At 41.7% G+C, this 18,000-nt stretch overlaps 1 protein-coding gene across 4 annotated transcripts in view; it reads right to left on the bottom strand.

Moving 5' to 3' along the window:
• PRKD3 (protein kinase D3) overlaps nt 1-16,892 on the bottom strand; it is a 43,751-nt gene extending 26,859 nt beyond the window's left edge. The window contains exons 1-5 of one of the 4 annotated variants that reach the window (XM_039570099.1): nt 16,810-16,892; nt 12,626-13,654; nt 3,082-3,220; nt 1,305-1,436; nt 474-631 (exon numbers count right to left, since the gene is read on the bottom strand). In XM_039570099.1, the coding sequence (XP_039426033.1) occupies nt 474-631; nt 1,305-1,436; nt 3,082-3,220; nt 12,626-12,916 (720 nt within the window). In that variant the 5' untranslated portion in view covers nt 12,917-13,654; nt 16,810-16,892. Of the gene's footprint in view, nt 1-473; nt 632-1,304; nt 1,437-3,081; nt 3,221-12,625; nt 13,655-14,835; nt 14,858-15,792; nt 15,899-16,308; nt 16,415-16,809 lie in introns of those variants that run through there. The other 3 variants (XM_039570097.1, XM_039570098.1, XM_010391734.4) reach the window with 3 other exon arrangements.
• Between the last annotated feature and the right edge of the window lie 1,108 nt (nt 16,893-18,000).

Here is an 18,000-nt window from a genome sequence, read left to right as displayed (position 1 = left end):
CCCCCTACACACTCCTTGACAGGGTTTGGGTTTTTTTGGATTAACTTTGTGAAAAGCTTAACAGCAGATCAGGAACACTCTTCCCCAGCATAAAAGCTTACAATTTGTACTGCTTTGGCCAAGTAATTATTCTATGCTAATACAACAATTACAGAATGAATCTGTATTACTAAGAAGGCAAGATGTTTCATTATTCTGAAGCCAAGAGTTCATTCATATAACCATGAGTGAAAAGTTAATAACAAAATTATATATAAAATTTATAATTTATTTCCTGTTTCATCTTTCACAATAATAATAAGCAGTAGGTGTCACAGTCTAAGAATCATCAGATTTTAAAATTCACTAAAACCAATCATAATGGTTAAGCTTGACTCCTACATACTCATCTTGAGCCACTTAAAACACTATTTAGTTCCCCAGAGGTTAAAGAATTTATAAACAGAAATTGTTTCTCCTTTCACATTACATACTTCTTCAGAGGCAGAGGATGTGTGTTCAGCTTGTGCTGGTCTTGGAACTGAAAGCCCTGCTCCTGGTAAGGACACGTTAGACAGGCGCCTCTTTCTCACTCCACTGCAGTTATTTGGAATCTTGAAGGCACATCGCTTATGGTAGTTTAACCCACAACCTGGAAGAGTAGTTTGTTTAATTCAAAAAAGCTCCCAACATTCAAAGTAACAAAAAGAGTACTAATATTTTGATAAAGCAGTTTTGAAAAGATGATCCAGGAAAATGGCAAAGGCAGAAACAGACTGTTGTGCCAAATTCTCTTATTTTAGTGTTCTTGATGTGATTCACAGAAACAGCTTTTTCTCCAGTAAGCCCAGTTCTAGCAACAAGGCCCAAGACTTGGAAGCAGCTGATCTCCCACCATCAGGAGGCTTTCATCACTCCCTCACTTTGAAGCACAAGAAGAATTCAGTGAGAAGGCAGCGTCAGTACCTGACAGCAGGCTGCAGAGTGCTCCACAGCCAGCTGGATGAAAGCCATAAGGAAAGGGATTCCCCTTTGGGAGTGTCTCCAAACTATGAGTTGCTTGTGCAAAGAACACAAGGTTGTAAGCTAGCTATTTTTTTTCGAAGTGGGAAACAACAACACTTCTTAAGTCATTAGTCCAAGGTCACACACGGTTTGCATTAATGCCAAGATCAGAACTCGGGTTTTCAATGCACAAACCCTTCCAACTATGAAATACTACATTTAGCACTTACTTGCTAACATACCAAACACGATACAATTTCTTCTTCCTCATCTTATATAGCTATACACACACACAAATACATTAAACATCATAGACTTACCTTCACATTTTAATCCTTGTCGTACCAAACCCCAAAGCATCTCTCCACAGTAGTCACAAAAAGTAGGAGCCTTGTAGGAATGCACATAAAGTGCATGAGGACGAATCTGGAAATCTTCGACTGTAGCCAAAGCTTTTAAAAAATTGCAGTAAGTTATGGTTCTTGCCACAGGATCAACAAAGATTTATGAAAAGAACATGTTTTAAAAATGGCTAATTCAAAGAATGCTAACAAGCTGTTTAGAAAACATCATTTTAGTGTATATCATTTAAATATTCATTTAGAAGACTACATGGTTTTCAGTAAACATTTTTATTGAGGAAAAATATGCATTGGACTCTGTAGGCTAATGGCCACAACTAATCAGTAGTATGAATCACACTGTTGAAAACCTCACTAAGTTGAAGGCAGGTACAATAAGCCTTGCTAAAAGCAACAATAAAGCTTTGAAAGAGCAACTTAATTTTCAAGCTGTTTTGTAACCTACAAAATTTTCTAAAAAAAGACAGCTCTATAAGTTAGATTTTTATCTTCTAAAGGACTTTTACTGTAAAAGTTTATTAGATTAAACTCTTGGTGTATCAAAACTGTGATACTGTGGATAAAGTTTTCACAGAAAATTGAAATATTCTTTTCCTTAAACAAGCACAGATATATTTAAATTATTTTTGTCCTGTTTCTTTGAAGGCAGGAAAAAAAAAAAAAAAGGTATTTTACATCATTATCTTGCCCTGACAGCTACTATTTTTTGACCAAATATGTACTAACTCTTCCTATTCAGATTCTTATTTTTAAAAACCTACTGAAAGACACTGACATGTCTCCAAAACGCCTCAGTTTCTGGTGGTCTGTCTATCTAAGGAAACTGTCAGAGATTGCCAACAGACACAACAAATTTTCCAAATATGCAATTCACCAGAAGCAATGAAAAGCTCGAACTAAGATGATCAATTACTGAACATCCTGGACGCACCCTGAAATGCAGCCAAGGACTCAGCCTTACAGCTATCAAATTCATACTTTACTGATCAAGTTTACAAATCTAAGCCCATGACAGTCAAGGGTCTCTCTTCCTAAAACGTAGCCTCAGTTTGTCACTTTACCCTCAAAGACTTAAAAAACTGCTCAATACTAGTCCAGCTTTAATTTATAGTTTAACTACAGCTGACTTTTGATTGAATTTGACAAAATAATGATTAAACACATACAATGACAATCAGGGCTGGAGTTATTTTGTCCTCGTTATTGGTTAATAACCACCACTCTAAGGACTATATTGTGTAAAGAAATCATTTTTAAGAACTTCGATAACCTTTAAGAGTCTGTTTTTATAGGCATGATTCAGCAACTACATTTTGAAAGTCTTATGACAGCATAAGCCACCAATAGCAAAAGCTACAGAACAAAAAGACAGATAAAAGCAAAAGAAAACCCACAACAGTTGGAAGAACAAATTCTGAATCCTACCTGCATTTCATCTTAAACAATTATAAAAATTAAAAACTGATATTATTATACTTATAAGTTTTCATTTGTATAATGCAGATTTGTTTATCATAATAAACCTGAAGAAGATTAAAACAGAAAAATGAAAAAATAACAAAAGTGAGTACTGAAGCATCAATGACACCTGGATTTTCTTGAAATCCTCTACCCCAAAGTATATGAGATTGAAGTGAAAAAGCTCAAGGCAGGCATGAAAATAATGCTCCATGAAGTCCTATTTTCTTTTAATCTACTGAATAAAGAGTTGTTCCACTGTTACAATAATACCTACCAGAGAGTACAACCTCAACAAGATCTCCCTCGTGTATCTCTTCTGCTGATGTAATTCGTTGCAAAATATTATCTGAGTTCAGGTCATGACGGAACAGGAGAATTTTGTCATACATGCCAAAGAAACCACACTCTGGGAACTGCAACAGACATCAAACTCTAAATTAATACATGCTATTTGATAATCCTATACATCAATGATTTTAATAACAGCTACAGAACTCAAGTGTTGTAAATGTTTCATGGTAACAAAATTAATCTGCCTATTTTTGAGGAAACAAAGCATTTTCTGAAAATTTCTACTTTTTTTTTAAAGGTGAAAAAAAAAACTGTTAAGATTTTTGTTTCTTTGGGTTTTTAATCTCTCAGACCTGCATAATCAGTCTGGCAAGTGAAAGCCAATACAGGCCTTTGACTTGGATACCAGCACCTATAACCCTTACTTCTCAGGTATTCTAGTCAGGCAGGTATTTAGCTTGAGACACTCCAGCAACACCTGCCACATTTTTCTTGAGGAGCAAGCCAGTTAAGAGGCTCCATGCCACTGTTCTACAACAGTTTAGATCTACAGATACGAGAAATCCTGAGTAACATGCTCCAGAGGACACTGCTTGAGCAGGCAAGTTGGACTCTATGACCTCCGGTGATCCCTTCCAACCTTAACCATTTTCTGTGATTCTGTGAAAAGGAAAACTTAAATCCCCACAAGGACACAGAATATAATACTGAAAATCCATACAGGAAACAGATACACTAAATAGCCTGCTGTTTTTCCATGACATTTCACTGAAAAAAGCTTTCTCATTCTGTATTTTCCCTACTCCTCAAAACACTGTTAAGTATGAGTAAAACTTCTTAAAATGAAAACTTCTTAGAATGAAAAGCTTAAAAGTAAACAGTTCATGGGGAAAAAGAGCAGCAACAGACCCTGGAGAGGAATGAGTAGCACTCAAGTGGCTCCTTTGACCTTTTGGTTTAAACCAGAATTCAAACTTGAGGTGGGAACACACACGCAAAGAAAACAGGAAGAATGTGGGAAAAAATATGGAAAAGCTCAGAAGAAACTTTTAATTAATGAAATAACAGCTTAGTAATTTACATGTTACACAGTCAGTAAGTATCTAAACTGCATGAAGCTTGTGGTATATTAATTTTTCCTAACTAAAATAATCAAAGATTTGTTCTACCAAATCAAAAACATAATGAAGGTATCCATCATGCCCATTTTCACACTCTCTTCCCATTCAGAGAAAAAATCATGTCCTCTTTTCAGCAGCAATTTTATCTGAAATATCAAGTTGGTCTTCTCTGTTTTGGTGTGTACACACTACACAATTACATGACACATAATACTGAAAAAGTCCATGCTCCACAAAGCATGCTATCTACCTTGGACAGTCAAAAGGAGAGGCAGAATTTGTGCAATTTAGCCTTTGCAAAAGCAAAAGACAGAGCTGACAAATTTATATTGGCATGTAGATACTTAGTCCACAGCAAGAAACTGATTTACTGGGCTGATGCCAAAGCAGCCGGCTGCTTCCTCTGGCTCTCAACTCACTCCCAGGCTTCCTACATAAATTTGAAACTCTCTTGTACTCTGTACAGTAGCCATGATGGTACAGAGATTACAGTAGCATCATATTCCCCTAAACCAGATATTGCTTAAACCTTTATACAATAAAATGCTATTGCTTAAGATCCCTTAAATCATCTGGAAGAATTCAAGAATTCCTGTCTTATACTATATTTCAGTATACTCATCTGCCGATTCATCTTGCTAAATAGCAAATATCCATGAATGTTCTGAAAATTGCATTTTTCCAGTTGCCCAAAGATAACTTGTAATAAGAAAGAAAATATAAAGCTTGAGAATTAGCTGTTCTGCCCAAATATGTGTCTCAGTATCTCTGCAAGTATGGACAGGACTTGACTTTATACTCAGAACATGCAAAGATACAGCACACTAGTAATTCTTCCAAGGGAACTGACATTTCTTCATACCTGAAACACATCATAAACCTACTTTAAGCTCCAACCCAAAATCCCACTGTGCTTTGACTGACAAGAAAACAAGATATATTTACATTATTAAAATAAGTGCTGTGAGGTTTTAATCCCTGATACACTGTTAAGATAACTTCTATCAATTGCATTATACTGCTGAAGAACTTAATTCTAACAAAAGGGATATAAAATCAACATTAAAACAGTATATATCTGCCTGCAGACACACATGACACTTTTTATTAACACCAATATTAATTTCAGCTGCCAGGAGGGACAACTCATGACTCAGGGAACCACGTGAACTATTGTCTCTTTGTATTAAGTTCACAGAACCACCTATGAGCCACAGATTTTAAGGAAGCCTCTAACATATTCCACAGGTTTGAGTCTCCTTCTTTTGATAAAGATATGTCTTTGTTTCTCTTTTAGGTTTTTTTCCACTCTTTAAGACCATAACCCTGTCATGCAGCTGCCAGAACATCCCTACACATAATCCCCCACCTCAGTAACCAGAGGTCACATAATCACCTGCCAAGCAGCACTTATCTTAATTGCTACAACCAAATATATTCTGCCTATGCACCATTTACCCATTCTCATGTACAAATCTTGGATTTATAAAAATGTTTTAAACATACTACATTAGTTTTCGTTCCTAAAAAGCTTTAGCTGACACAATAAACTAAGGTTACAGATGAACACTCAAGTCCTCTGTGGCAGCAAGTATAAACATTAAAAATACGAGACATTACATTCCTGAGAAAGCAGCATCAACATTAATTCCAAAGTTTGTAAATAACATTATAATACCTATAATTAATATTTTGGTTTTCAAATAAATTCCACACAAAGGCAAAATTAATTTTTACAGAGTACAAATATTTTTAAAAAAGCAAAATCATCTATTACAGATTGTTAGAACTGTTGACATCAATACCCTCATTTGGTTCTACATTAATTAAATTGACCTTTTAAACTGTGTATCATGAATGCTTCTCATATTGTCATGACATGATCTACTGCCTATTCTTCCAAAACAAAAACACATACACATAAAAGTGACTGTGAAAGATTGTCTGTGGTTTTGTAACTGTAACATTTAACCTTAAAAGGTAATTCTTCTATTTACGGGCATGAGCTTTATCAGTGGCTTCTAAACTAAGATGCAGAATCGTAAGCCCAGGACTAACAAGAGAGTAATCTACACTAGTATGGAGTACAAGAATTCTCTCACTAAACACAGGCTCTGTATACAGTTTCTATAGTATGTGACAAGACTTCACCAGGACACATTTTTCTAGGCATTGTGCATGCCTGATCTCCATTTCTGTAATAGTAATTCCAAAAACTAAAAGCATGAGAACAGAGATAGCCTTTTCATGGGTATAGAGAACTTCAGTTGCTAGGAGGTTTTCCTGAATCCGTAAGAGAGACAGGCAGTAGCTGAGGAACCTCGCAGTATCTCCTTTACCTGTCCTGACTATGAGGTGCTTGTCTACACATCCACAAAGAAGCACAGAGGAAAAATGCAGGTGGGGGCAGCCCACACAACACCCTGCCCAGGCACTCCCAGGCCCTTCAAAGGAAGGCCCATCTCCACAAGCCAGAGGAGCACAGAGAAAGAACAGCAGGTGGGAACCCAAATTAAGAACTCCAGGGAAAGGATCCCCTGCCCAGACCCTCCCAGGGGTCTCCCAGGATATCCTTAGACCCAGTTTCCACACATACACTGATCAGGTTAAGTCAACACTAGAACACCTTTTGGTGTCCAGTGGTATGGTACAGATTATAAAATGCTGGGAAATTAGAATGGTACAATACCTATGGAATGTTTACGGAAGGAAACAAAGGCAAAAGAGGTGATTCAGGGAGGAATAAACGTGGGGAAAAATCGAGGGATAAGAAGATAAAAGAGGCTGGTCACCTGTACACAGGGGTTGGTCAGAACAATTGTCTGATCATGTCCTGTGCCGCATCAGCACCACCCGTCCGCCGTTTTCATTAAGTTCAATTTCTACCTATTTTCCTGAATGATTTTCTCTCATTCTGAGCCCATGTGTGTGTATGGGGGGTCTGAGTGCCAGCAATAAGAGCAAGAGGACCCTGTAATGTCAGTGACTGGAGAGGCCGAGTAAGTGAAATCATGAGCTTGAATATCCAGGTGTCAGCACCTGGAAAGACCAAGATCCAGCAGCTGCTACAAGAGAGTGCTTGAAGCCGGCTGCTGGAGGCATCCACTTTTTTTTGTTGTTGCTATTTTTCCTATTGGTGGGTGAGTGGGTATGTGTCTGCACTTTCCCCACTACCAGACCTCCATCCTGAACCACCAAAGAAGGGTACAGCACCACTGGTGCTTACAGACAAGACACGCTGTTCAGCTGTTTGGATCTGTGTGTACACATATATTGTGTTGCACACCTGTATCCAAATGTTAGTGCCTATTGGGAATACGTGGTCAGTCTTGCTGTCCGTGGCTGCACATGGGGACAGAGCTGCAGCAGCCTCCAGATTCAACCATCCCTAACAAAACTTTTCAAGTTAGATGAACAAATCCTGCTCTTTCTTTGCACACTTCCCCCAATTCCATGCCAAAAAAAAAAAAAGTTCCCAGTTCCAAAAGAACAGACCCTGCTCTTTTGGAAAGAAAGATGCCTGCCTCCTAACTCCCTTCCACACACTCCGGCTCAGATTCCTCTCCTCTGCCCCCACTCCAGCCCTGTGCACCCAAGCCATGGAAGCTCTGGCTGGCTGCCCTCCGCACGGCCGGCTCTGATGAGCTGCAGGTGGCCCAGCAGAGCCCTGTCTGAGGCTCGGCCGCGCCTCGACGGGGGGAGCAATCAGCTCCAACCAAGCAGCTTGGCTCCTTACAGGCGTGCGGCGCCCTGCTCTCCCTTCCGCTCCCCAGTCCATTTGGGAATACAGCATTCCTTGCTAGCACCTTGGCCAGAAGGCTATGTGCAGACTGCTAGCCAAGAATAACCTCATCAATTAACAGGGGTTTTATTTCAAGTGGTATCTTTTAACAGAATTTTTACGCAAAGCTTAAACTATGTTCAATAGTTGAACTATGTTCAAGTTGTACACTACCAAATTCTTCTCTCTTGTACCGCAGCAAAGTACAGCTTTTATAGCTTTCCTTATGCTCAGTTACATGAAGCTGTGAGGAAGAACAGTACCCAGTTCCTTTGAAGTGTTAAGAGCTCATAATGTAAACTTGAAAACAAAACTCAAAGCAGAATTTTTTAAAGCCTGTTTTATCTTATGGGATTATACAGCTATTACTTCCCTGCATAAAAGCCTAAAGTATCTGCACAGTTACTCAGAACACATAAACTGCTAATCCCAGTATTACTAAGTTTCCTAAAAGCAAAAAGATGATTGTTCCCAGTCTTAACAATTCCAAAAGAGCATCTCGCGACAGGAAATCACTTGTGGGAAGTCTACGTATGCACTAGACTGTGCCAAAATTAATCTCTGGTATACCAATATCATCAACTTATATCAAGAATATATGCAATTCTTAATACTTGGGTGGTACTAGCACAAGTAACACAACTAGTGCATAATTGCAGTAACACTGAGGAAAAATCAATGGTGTTATCTAGCATGCTCATACTGTAAGTATTACAGCATATCTAGCTTTAATTGACAGTGCATTACATCGTCTTTTTGATCCAGAAGAACTCAACCAAAATACAGCACTCAGTATTGCTGAGCGAAACACAACTGAGGCTTCTTTCTATCTTGGCAGTAACTGAAAAATCCCTTTACTTCAAGTTCCAGGAGTTACTTTACAAAGTTCTGGACTAGTCGCCAAAAATTCACACGAGGGAAAAGTGTAGGCGGATATTGTTTCAAGGTCCAATATCTCATGACCCATCATAACTCAAAACAAATGCTTCAAACCACTGGAAGTTATTTTCAAAGTCTAATGGTCCAAAACACCATTGGAAAGTCTCTTCGTTCACTGAAGTCATCCATTCTATTATCCTGCATCCCTACCCAGCGATTCACTCCCACTCTTTAGAATCATGTGCCAAATCACATTATCACACAGACAATCAGCTACAAACATGTTGCAGGAGATCTTTCCCCCACCAGATGCCTCAACACAGACATACTTGGACTACTGCTTGGCTAGGTTTTCCAGCATACAAACCTATTACCACACTGGAAATGCTAATCTGCCCCACATATAACACCTCTGCACCCCCAGTAACTCCCCAGCTCCCACCCTCTCACAAGCACATTTGCTTCTCATGTCTCAACTCTTGCTAAGTCTCTGCATTATTAAGCTCATATGAAGAAAACAGTTGACAAGACAAGAAGGCAGAGCAGGAAGAAAATACACCATGAACTATTACAAGCTTAACCCGGAGAAAAACCCAGAACATTGGTTGCAGTACTGTTACTTATTTATTACGCTCAAGTTGTTACTGCAAGAGTTGTAGAGATCCATTTGTACTATGGATGGACTGCAATATGATCCTTGTAATGTGATGAAAATACAGAAGACAAATCCAGCCAGCAAGACATAAGAAATACCCCTATGATTTTGCTAAATGGTGACTTTGGGTGAGTTCAGTCAAGTAGAAAAACTAGGCGGGAAGAGTAAGAAACAGATTGCATGGGTAAATACTGTATCAGTTCTCAATCAAAAAGAATGCAACGGTTGAAGGATCATGAGAATTTCAGGCAGACATTCTAAGGTAGGGGAACAGTTGGTCTATTTCAGAGCAAAACGTAACAAAGCCATCAGATATATAAAGAAGGAGAACGCTGAGTATGACTGAAAGTGAAAACGATGAAGGACAGGTCTGTGGACCAAAAAAGATAGAGAAGTTGCAGAAACATGAAAGCAAAGATTCGTAAGCTTACTGAAAAAGTTACGAGAAATCTTGCAGGTACTGATTCTACACAAGTAATACTACAGTAATCAAATGTTCTTCATATGTAGCTATTAACGAGAATAAAATTAACTAAGATAGAATATGGCATTTATAGCATGCTGTACTACATAATTCTCAGTCTGCAGGCAGTAGAACATCACCACATGTGAGTTTCTAGTTTTAAATCAGTAATCCCTTTGTTCTACTTCATGTCCTCTCGTGAGGAATGAAGAAACAGTATTCCAACACAGAACAGTATTAAGAACTTGAGTCTGTAACACCTGATCATTGTGCAAGGACACACACTGTCTACCTGCTATGAGTTTTTTCTGCTTCTAAACACTGTCCCTCTGTTCCAGCAGCCATATATGCCCATGCTTAGGTTCCTCTTCAGCTTGCCCCTGAGAACTGTATGTCTGATACTTTAATACATAGCAACCTAGATAAGGAATGAACAGAGAAGACCATGAATGTACGGGAGACCATAAGCAAGAAATTTTTTTGAAGCATCCCCATAAAGTCTAAAGTTTGGGTTTTCTGAAGATGGCTATTAAGCATTCCAATACACAATAACCCTAACACAGTGCTCACAGTTAAGTTTAAGCTTAACTTTAAACTTGAAAAAAAACTGAAGAAGAACACTTAAAAAACATCTCCTGATGTTTAGAACGTCTGTAATAGAGCTAAGAGACACACCAAATATTTGCATTACTCATCTCACTCTCCTTGCGGACACATGCCTCTTTAGTTTCAGTTCTGCTGATGCTGCTTCAAATTACGCTTCTGCAAAACCTGAACAAGCTACATTGAACACCGTCTGAAGCAGAAAACACAAAAAAGCAGAGTCCTAACCAACATTTTTGATACCATAATTGTAACCTCAAACACAGGCAGGTGGTTCAAGTCCCCAGGTAAGCTTCAAAGCCTTCAACTGGAAAAAACAGGCAACCATTCGCATGACGACAGATAAGAGCGCAGTTTGCAATTTTTACATTAGGTATATATTAATCCTAGAATATTTAACAGTCTTGCAACAGTCACCAGATCTAAGGGAAAGAAAGTCAAGGCAGGACACATTGCTGGCAAATAGAGAGTACAGGGAGAATATTGCCACTCGTGTACTGGCTGCAAAACTACTTATGAAAGATGAATCCACCACACTTGAGGTTGTTTCCTGATCAGTTTGCTGCCTGCAAACATGTTTTCACTGAGCAGTCACTTACTGGTAGCATCAGCTACAGGAGAGCTGCAGCAAAGCCAGACAAAAAGGAAAACTAATTGTGAAATCCTCATCAGTTTTGCAGTAGATTAGGCTCAGCATGTAAGATGTTTGAGCTATAAGAAGACCTCAACCTAAACTTTTAGCTGAGCCTGCCAAAAAAACAGAAAGGAAAAAAGAAAAATAAGTGTGAATGTACTTGTTTTCATCTTTAAGATAGAAGACAGGAAATATGTAGATGTAAAGAGAAGGAGCCGATACAGAAAGAAAAAGCAGCCCCTAAAATGGCTGCATAAAGGCACACCTAACATGCATGGTACATGAAAAGTAGAAATTGAGCCAAATAACTCATCTCTTCAGAAGGGAACTAACATGCTGAACTACATTTTGGAAGTTATTATGAAATTGGCTTGCTTGGCAACTAGTTTGTAAAAATATGAAAGATGCAGTAAGTTATGAGATGGGAAAAAAGATACACAAGCATATGCAAATAACATATCATGTGCTTACTTTTTTCAGGCTATCAGGTGAAAAAGAATCAAATAATAAAACTAACCAACAATAAATACCAATTACAACAATGAAAGACATGAAGGTAATTCCCTACAAAATACTTGCCTTCAATTCCCTCACCACACCTGACCTTGATGGAAAAGACCAATTATTTCTTATTTTATTAAATACTCCTTATTTTTTTTCAGGCTGCTTACTAGGATCTAACCTTCCTAACCTAAATGAAGATAAAATTTGGAAGCAAAACTAGCAAGATCAGTGTTATTTCCTCCCTAGAGAGACAGAATTTGCAACAGGATAGCCAAGACACAGTGGAAAAGTACGCTAAGGCTCTTTTATTTCTTGGTCAACCCTCTCTTAACACAAATTATCTTGATATATAAGAGCAACACATGTATTCAGTATACAGAAAAACAATACTAGCACATTATTAGCTGTCTAATAATGGTGGGATTTTTAATTATTAACTAGAAACAAAAAGAAAAGCTCGTACCACGTCTGCAGCCCTGCAATGCAGGTCTGTAGCTAAAACTGGTCCTTTCACTATGGCTGGCTATACAGATCCAAGAATATTCCTCAAAAGTAGTAAGCATAAGCTAGTAAAATCCTAAGGAATCAGAGACAACCGCTGAAAGGGAAAATCTGTCCATATTGTGAAAAGTCATTCTTGCAGAAAATGTAAAACTACATCTTCTTTTACTAGCTTTCACAAGCGAGAAAGTAAGAGGGTTTAATCCTTTTGAATTAAAAGTTTCTCCCTTGAGAGTTACCAAAATTTCTTTGTGCCACACTGCAAATACCTAACATAGATCTTTGTCACTGTACCAAACTCTTGGCATATCTCAGCTGCTATTACTAAAGAGCCTGTTACCAAACAATGGCTGCCATCAGCAGAACATGGCACCATCATACCATACCTTCTGGTAAACTATTGAGCACACGAGGTCCTTAACAGCAGAGAGGGACAGGTCCTGAGCTTCAATGGTGACAGTCTCTCGAGTGAGACCAATCTGCAGAAGGAATGAGATCCCATGCATGGAGCCTCGGGAGTTGGTGAGGCTCTGCGTACTGAAACTGCCATTGGAGAGTCGACTGGAGAGCCCCGACTGGGGACTTGAAGACAAAGTTGGGGTCTGTGGTGCAGCAGCATGACACGTCGGTGGGGAAAACTTCTGTAAGGATGGGGGAGAAGAGTCGTTTGCTGACATCTGACTTGCTTTATGCTGCCGAGATCTCCCTAGTAGTCAAATTCTAAGAAAAATACGTTACCAGTTCTTGGTTTGAAACGAAAACAAGGATAATGTAAGTTTTCCCTTTCTTAGTTCAGTAAAATGCTCCTGACCAGTAAAATTTAAATTTCCCTTTCATTCGGTGCAAGCCAAAGAGTAAAATAATTACAGCTGCAAGCTACTTTAAATTAAAGGTTCTCTTTCTGCAGTTACAATCAGCTGATCAAAAGCAGATTGCCTGTCCTTTAGCACCACATCCAGACACAGAGGCTTACATAAAGGCCTCACAGAAACACATCAGCTCTGCTGTTTTATACTTGTCCTTCATTTTTATTAAAAAACAAAAGCTGGAGAAACAGACGGAAATAGATGTTGATAATTCATTAAAAGTATCCTCATTCACCTAATTACACAGATCATATCTTAAATGAAGAATCATCTTCATGCAGAGGCATTTTATGATAAAAAAAAAAAGTGTATCCTTGAGCAACAACAGAAGTCCACGTATGTGATGAGTCTATTCCTCCTTCAGAAAGTCTTCTCTGAATTCACAGGACAAAGTGAACTTGAAGATCAATGAAGATACCTGATTTCATTTTTATAAAATATTTTAGCTCATGAAATGGAGGAGCAGAATGTCTGAAGACACAATCACATTAAATGTAATCTCTAGCATCACCCAGATAATCTCCAGCATTTTGAAATGTTGTACTCTGCCTGTAGGGGAAAAGATAAAGTTGTTATTTCACATGAAATGTATAAACTTGCATACCCATGTCATAACCACTCTACTTTTACGCAGTGGGATACCAACTCCTTTTACTCAAATACATTACATTAGAGGCATTTTGTACTTGTCAGTTGAACCCAACTGTTTTCCCACTGTATAATACACGAGAAAAATCAGATCTAGAACTGACCAATATGTTACCACAACTTCTAATTAACGATAGTTTAGTAGAGCAAAGCACTTGGCACTTAAGAGGAAAAAACCGAAAAAGGTAGGGGGAGGGAGCAGTAGAACACAGCTCTGCTCTGTACATCTATATTGAAAAGCTGGTGGGTAGGGAAGGAAATTCATTAAATGCATAGAAATGTCAAAAAAAAATACAAGATAAAAACTCAAACTCTATGCACCAGCATGTACTCAAGATATCATTTCAATACTGTTATTCAAGAAAACTGAAGAATGGCTTGCACAAACACTAACGATAGGAAGATATGCAGAGCATACCATTGAGCATCAGTTTCTTTGGAAAAAAAATTGAGTCATTTAATATTCACACATCTGATTAAAAAAGCAAGTCTGCTACAACCTTTGAAAATAAATAATTTCATGAGCATGGGCTCAAGATACTTGCTACCTGATCCAATATTTCAGCCATTTTACAAGCAGCTGAATGTTTGAAAAGAATAATTTCTAGATTCCCCATGCAACTTCTGCCACAGGAAAAGTTTTCCATGAATGCAAAAGTGGTCCAAATACCTAGATACTACATATTACTAACAGTTTTTAAGGAGCATTGATCCATATAGGATACCAAAATCAGTAAGCTCACATATTTTTCCTTCTCTTATGTAAAAAAAAAAAAAAAAAACTAAGAAAGAGTATTACTCTTGCAATGAAATTTCAGAAGAGAAGTGCCACATCTTACTGCACACAGTTGAAGCTGTCCTTCCCAGAAATAAGGCTGAGAATTGCTAAAACAGTCCATTTAATACACTATGCACTCCTGGTATTTACCAGTGTGATAGCTCAAAACTCCACTGTCATTGCATTCTGAAAGGTAGATAAAGAAAGAGAGGTACACAAATTGCAGTACTGGAAGGAAAAGAAGCTCTTGGTACTGCAATAAAAATTCCTAACAGGGGCTCTGGAAGAGAGAACAAATTGATACCTTGTGGATTTTCAGCACAGGTATCTAGAACCTTTTGTCTTCAAATACACAGGACTTGCTGGGCATTTAGCAACAACACCTGAAAAGAAACTTCTGCCTTTAAAGAACACGCTAAACGCGATACAGATGAAAGTAATAAATAGGAAGAGTAAGGACGGCAACAGTAGCATTTAAGCACCTTTCCCAAGAAAGGAGCTTCACAGTGCTTTCACGTTTGCTTGAAGATGACTTGTTCCTGTTTTCTACATACTGCTTTCCTCTGCCTCACCTCTCACAGACACCAGAGACAGCAAATACGAAGCCTTAGGGGTGGATTTGAATTACAAAAAACAATGCGTAACCAATATAACAGAGAACAGAAAAGCCTTATGATGTTAGTTTTCCTTGATGTGAAAGGACTAATGAGTCTACTAAGCAAGTTTAATTTAGACAGTGAAAACACCCTGTGAAAGCTCACCTACAACTGCCTAATTAGAACGGTAATTATATTTACCAAAAGCACGATGCTTGTGCATTGACAAAGCCTTTTGCATACAAGCCTTTGAAGAAGTTTATTTTTGCAACTTAGTAGGAAAGAATGGATCTTTCTATGAAAGGAAAGCCATAGAAACTGCTCACTTTGTAGCGAGGATAGAATTCTTCCGAACATCATATAAAATAAGCGTATGTTGAAATTTACATGCAGTCTACAATTCTGCATTTTTATTTACGCAAAGAAAACCCTACACCTCCAAAAGCAGAGAGGCACAGGGGCACTGTGCTTTTTTCCCCTGCTGCCCAGCTCGCAGCCTGCGCTCGCCCAGAAGCGCTGTCCCTCCCGTTCCTGCTGCCCCCGAACCAAGCGGCTCTCGGGCAGCTTCTCCAACACCTGGCATTTTAACCCGCCCTCCCCTCCCGCTGCGAGGCGAGACGCGGACGTCGAGCCCCGCTCCCAGCGGCTGCAGCCGCAGTTCTTACCCCCGCGGGGGCCGTTCCCGCCGGGAGGACGGCAGCTCCCCGCCACGGCTCCCGGGCGGGACCGGCGGGACGCGTCCTGCCTGCCGCGGGTCACGCAGCCCCGTCCGGGCTGGAGCTGGCAGCCGCCCGTCCCGTCGCGCCCGTCCCTCCCAGGTTTAAATCCCCGCTGCGCGACCCGCCCCCGCCGGCACCATCTCCGGAGATGATGTGGCCTCGGCCCGTCACCCCCACCCCGGGGCACCCAGGGCGGAGCTGCGGCCGCGGCGCTTTCCCCCGCGGGCGCCGGCGGGCGCTGCCCCGGGGCCACGGCCCGTGCCGGGCCGGCGGCCGCTCCCGCCGCCGCGGCAGGAACTTTTCGAGTCCGCCCCCGCCCTTCCCCGGCGCGGTGGCGGCGGCGGCCCCGACCCCCGTACACACACACACACACCACCCCACGCACACACACCGCGACCCCGCGGCGGCTCCTGCCCAAAGCGGCGGCGGCGGCGGCGGCGCCCCCGGCCCCGCCGCGCTCACCTGCGGCCCCGCTGCCCCGGGCCGGAACGGCCGCTCGCGCATCTCCAGCCCCGCGGCTCCCCGCACACACACCAGAGCCGCCCGGGACGGGACAGGGCTGTGCCGCGGGGGCTGCCGGGAGCTGTAGTTCCGCAGCCGCGTTCTGCTGCGGGCCGCCCAGCCTGGGCGAACCACGAGCCCCGGCGTGCCCCGCGCGGGCGGGGGGCTCGGAGCGCGCGGCGGCGCACGCGCAGGGCTCCCAGAAAGAGTTTCCGTTAGTTTTCCTTGGCCGTGGCGGGCGCTGCCCCGAGCCGCTACAGCGGGACGGGACAAAACGGGACGGAACGGGACGGCCACGGCAGCGGAGCCCTGCGCTCCGAGCTGCGGCTGCCGCCCCGCCGACGCCCTGGCCTCGCCTCTCCAGCCGTGCCAAGCCCTGGGTCCGCGCCAGCTCGCACCCGCCGGCTGCGGTGCCAGCGCCGGCCGCGGGTTTGGGCAGCCCCCCCGCCCTGCCCGCGGTACCTCGGGGCGCGCCCCGCGCCTTCCTTCCCGCTCCGGCCGGCCGGGGCAGCCGCAGCCCGTCTCTCCATCCGCACCGCTCCCGGTTCACCTTGCCGGGACGGGGGTGGCGCAGCCCCGCGGGGATGTCCCCTGGGCCGGGCAGGCCCTCCATCGCTGCACAGGAAATACTTGACCTAGTGTGTCACAGCATCGCGCTGGTCTTTTCCGTGGCCGCGCTGACCTGGGAGCTGGAAATGGCTTTCAGCGTCCCCGCGCGCCTCCCGCTAGCCCCCACGGATGTGCGTGCGGCTCAGCAAGAAATCAGAAGTCCTCCAGGCCCTTTTCACCATGGCTCTGTCCGTCTCCTGCTGCGTTTCAGCCCCCCCTTCTAACGCTCTGATTCACCTAAATCCCATCTTCTGCCCTGCGTTAATGATGCCATTCTTGGCATCAGCAGCAAATCTCTGCATGCAAGATATTTAGCAAAAAACCAGTGAGCTGAAGTAGCAAATAAAATGGGTGCAAGGCAAAACTGCCTCTGTAACCTCCCTCCAGCCCTAAAGCTCCCTGTTGAAAGACAACCCATAATCTTCCTTCTTGAATTTGGATTCAATTTCTGTGTACAAGTCTTAAAATGATATCCATTACCATAGGAAGTTGCTGAAGTTTAAGTTATATACCAGACCGAAAACACCTTGAAAAGGCAAACTATCAGATTCAAAGGCTTCTAATCCTCAGCTCAGCGAGACACAGATGGAGAAGCAGATTAGTGCCTTGTCATTTATAGCTCTGTTTGTAACGTACGTTTCTCATTTCCTTCATCTTGCGCTCCTGAGGCCTGGCCCAAAACCCACTGAAGCTGAGGGGAGTCCTTCCGCTTTCTTCACCCTGTTTTGCATCAAACCTTTACATAGTGCAGCTGATAGTGTAACGAGCTCTCTGCGCTGACTGGAGCCATTTTATTTGATAAATAATTAGCCTGCAGCTTCTTGTCAAAATCTGGAAGTACTTTAAACTAAAAATGTAGCAGTTAATGGTTGATTCTGCTTTTAACTGGTTTTGAATGCCAAAAACCACCCTGGGACTTTTTAATGAAGGCTATTCCATGAATAGAGGATGTTCTTGCCAACGCTCTGCACCAGATAACTGAGCAATCTTCGTTTCCTTTTTCCTCTAAAGTGGGACTCCCACACGCCACCACTGTAAACACAG

The sequence above is a fragment of the Corvus cornix genome, chromosome 3 (genome assembly GCF_000738735.6).
Source record: "Corvus cornix cornix isolate S_Up_H32 chromosome 3, ASM73873v5, whole genome shotgun sequence".
In the NCBI taxonomy this organism is placed as follows: domain Eukaryota; kingdom Metazoa; phylum Chordata; class Aves; order Passeriformes; family Corvidae; genus Corvus; species Corvus cornix.
Note: the sequence above shows the minus strand (reverse complement) of the source record. Positions and strands in the feature narration are given on the sequence as shown.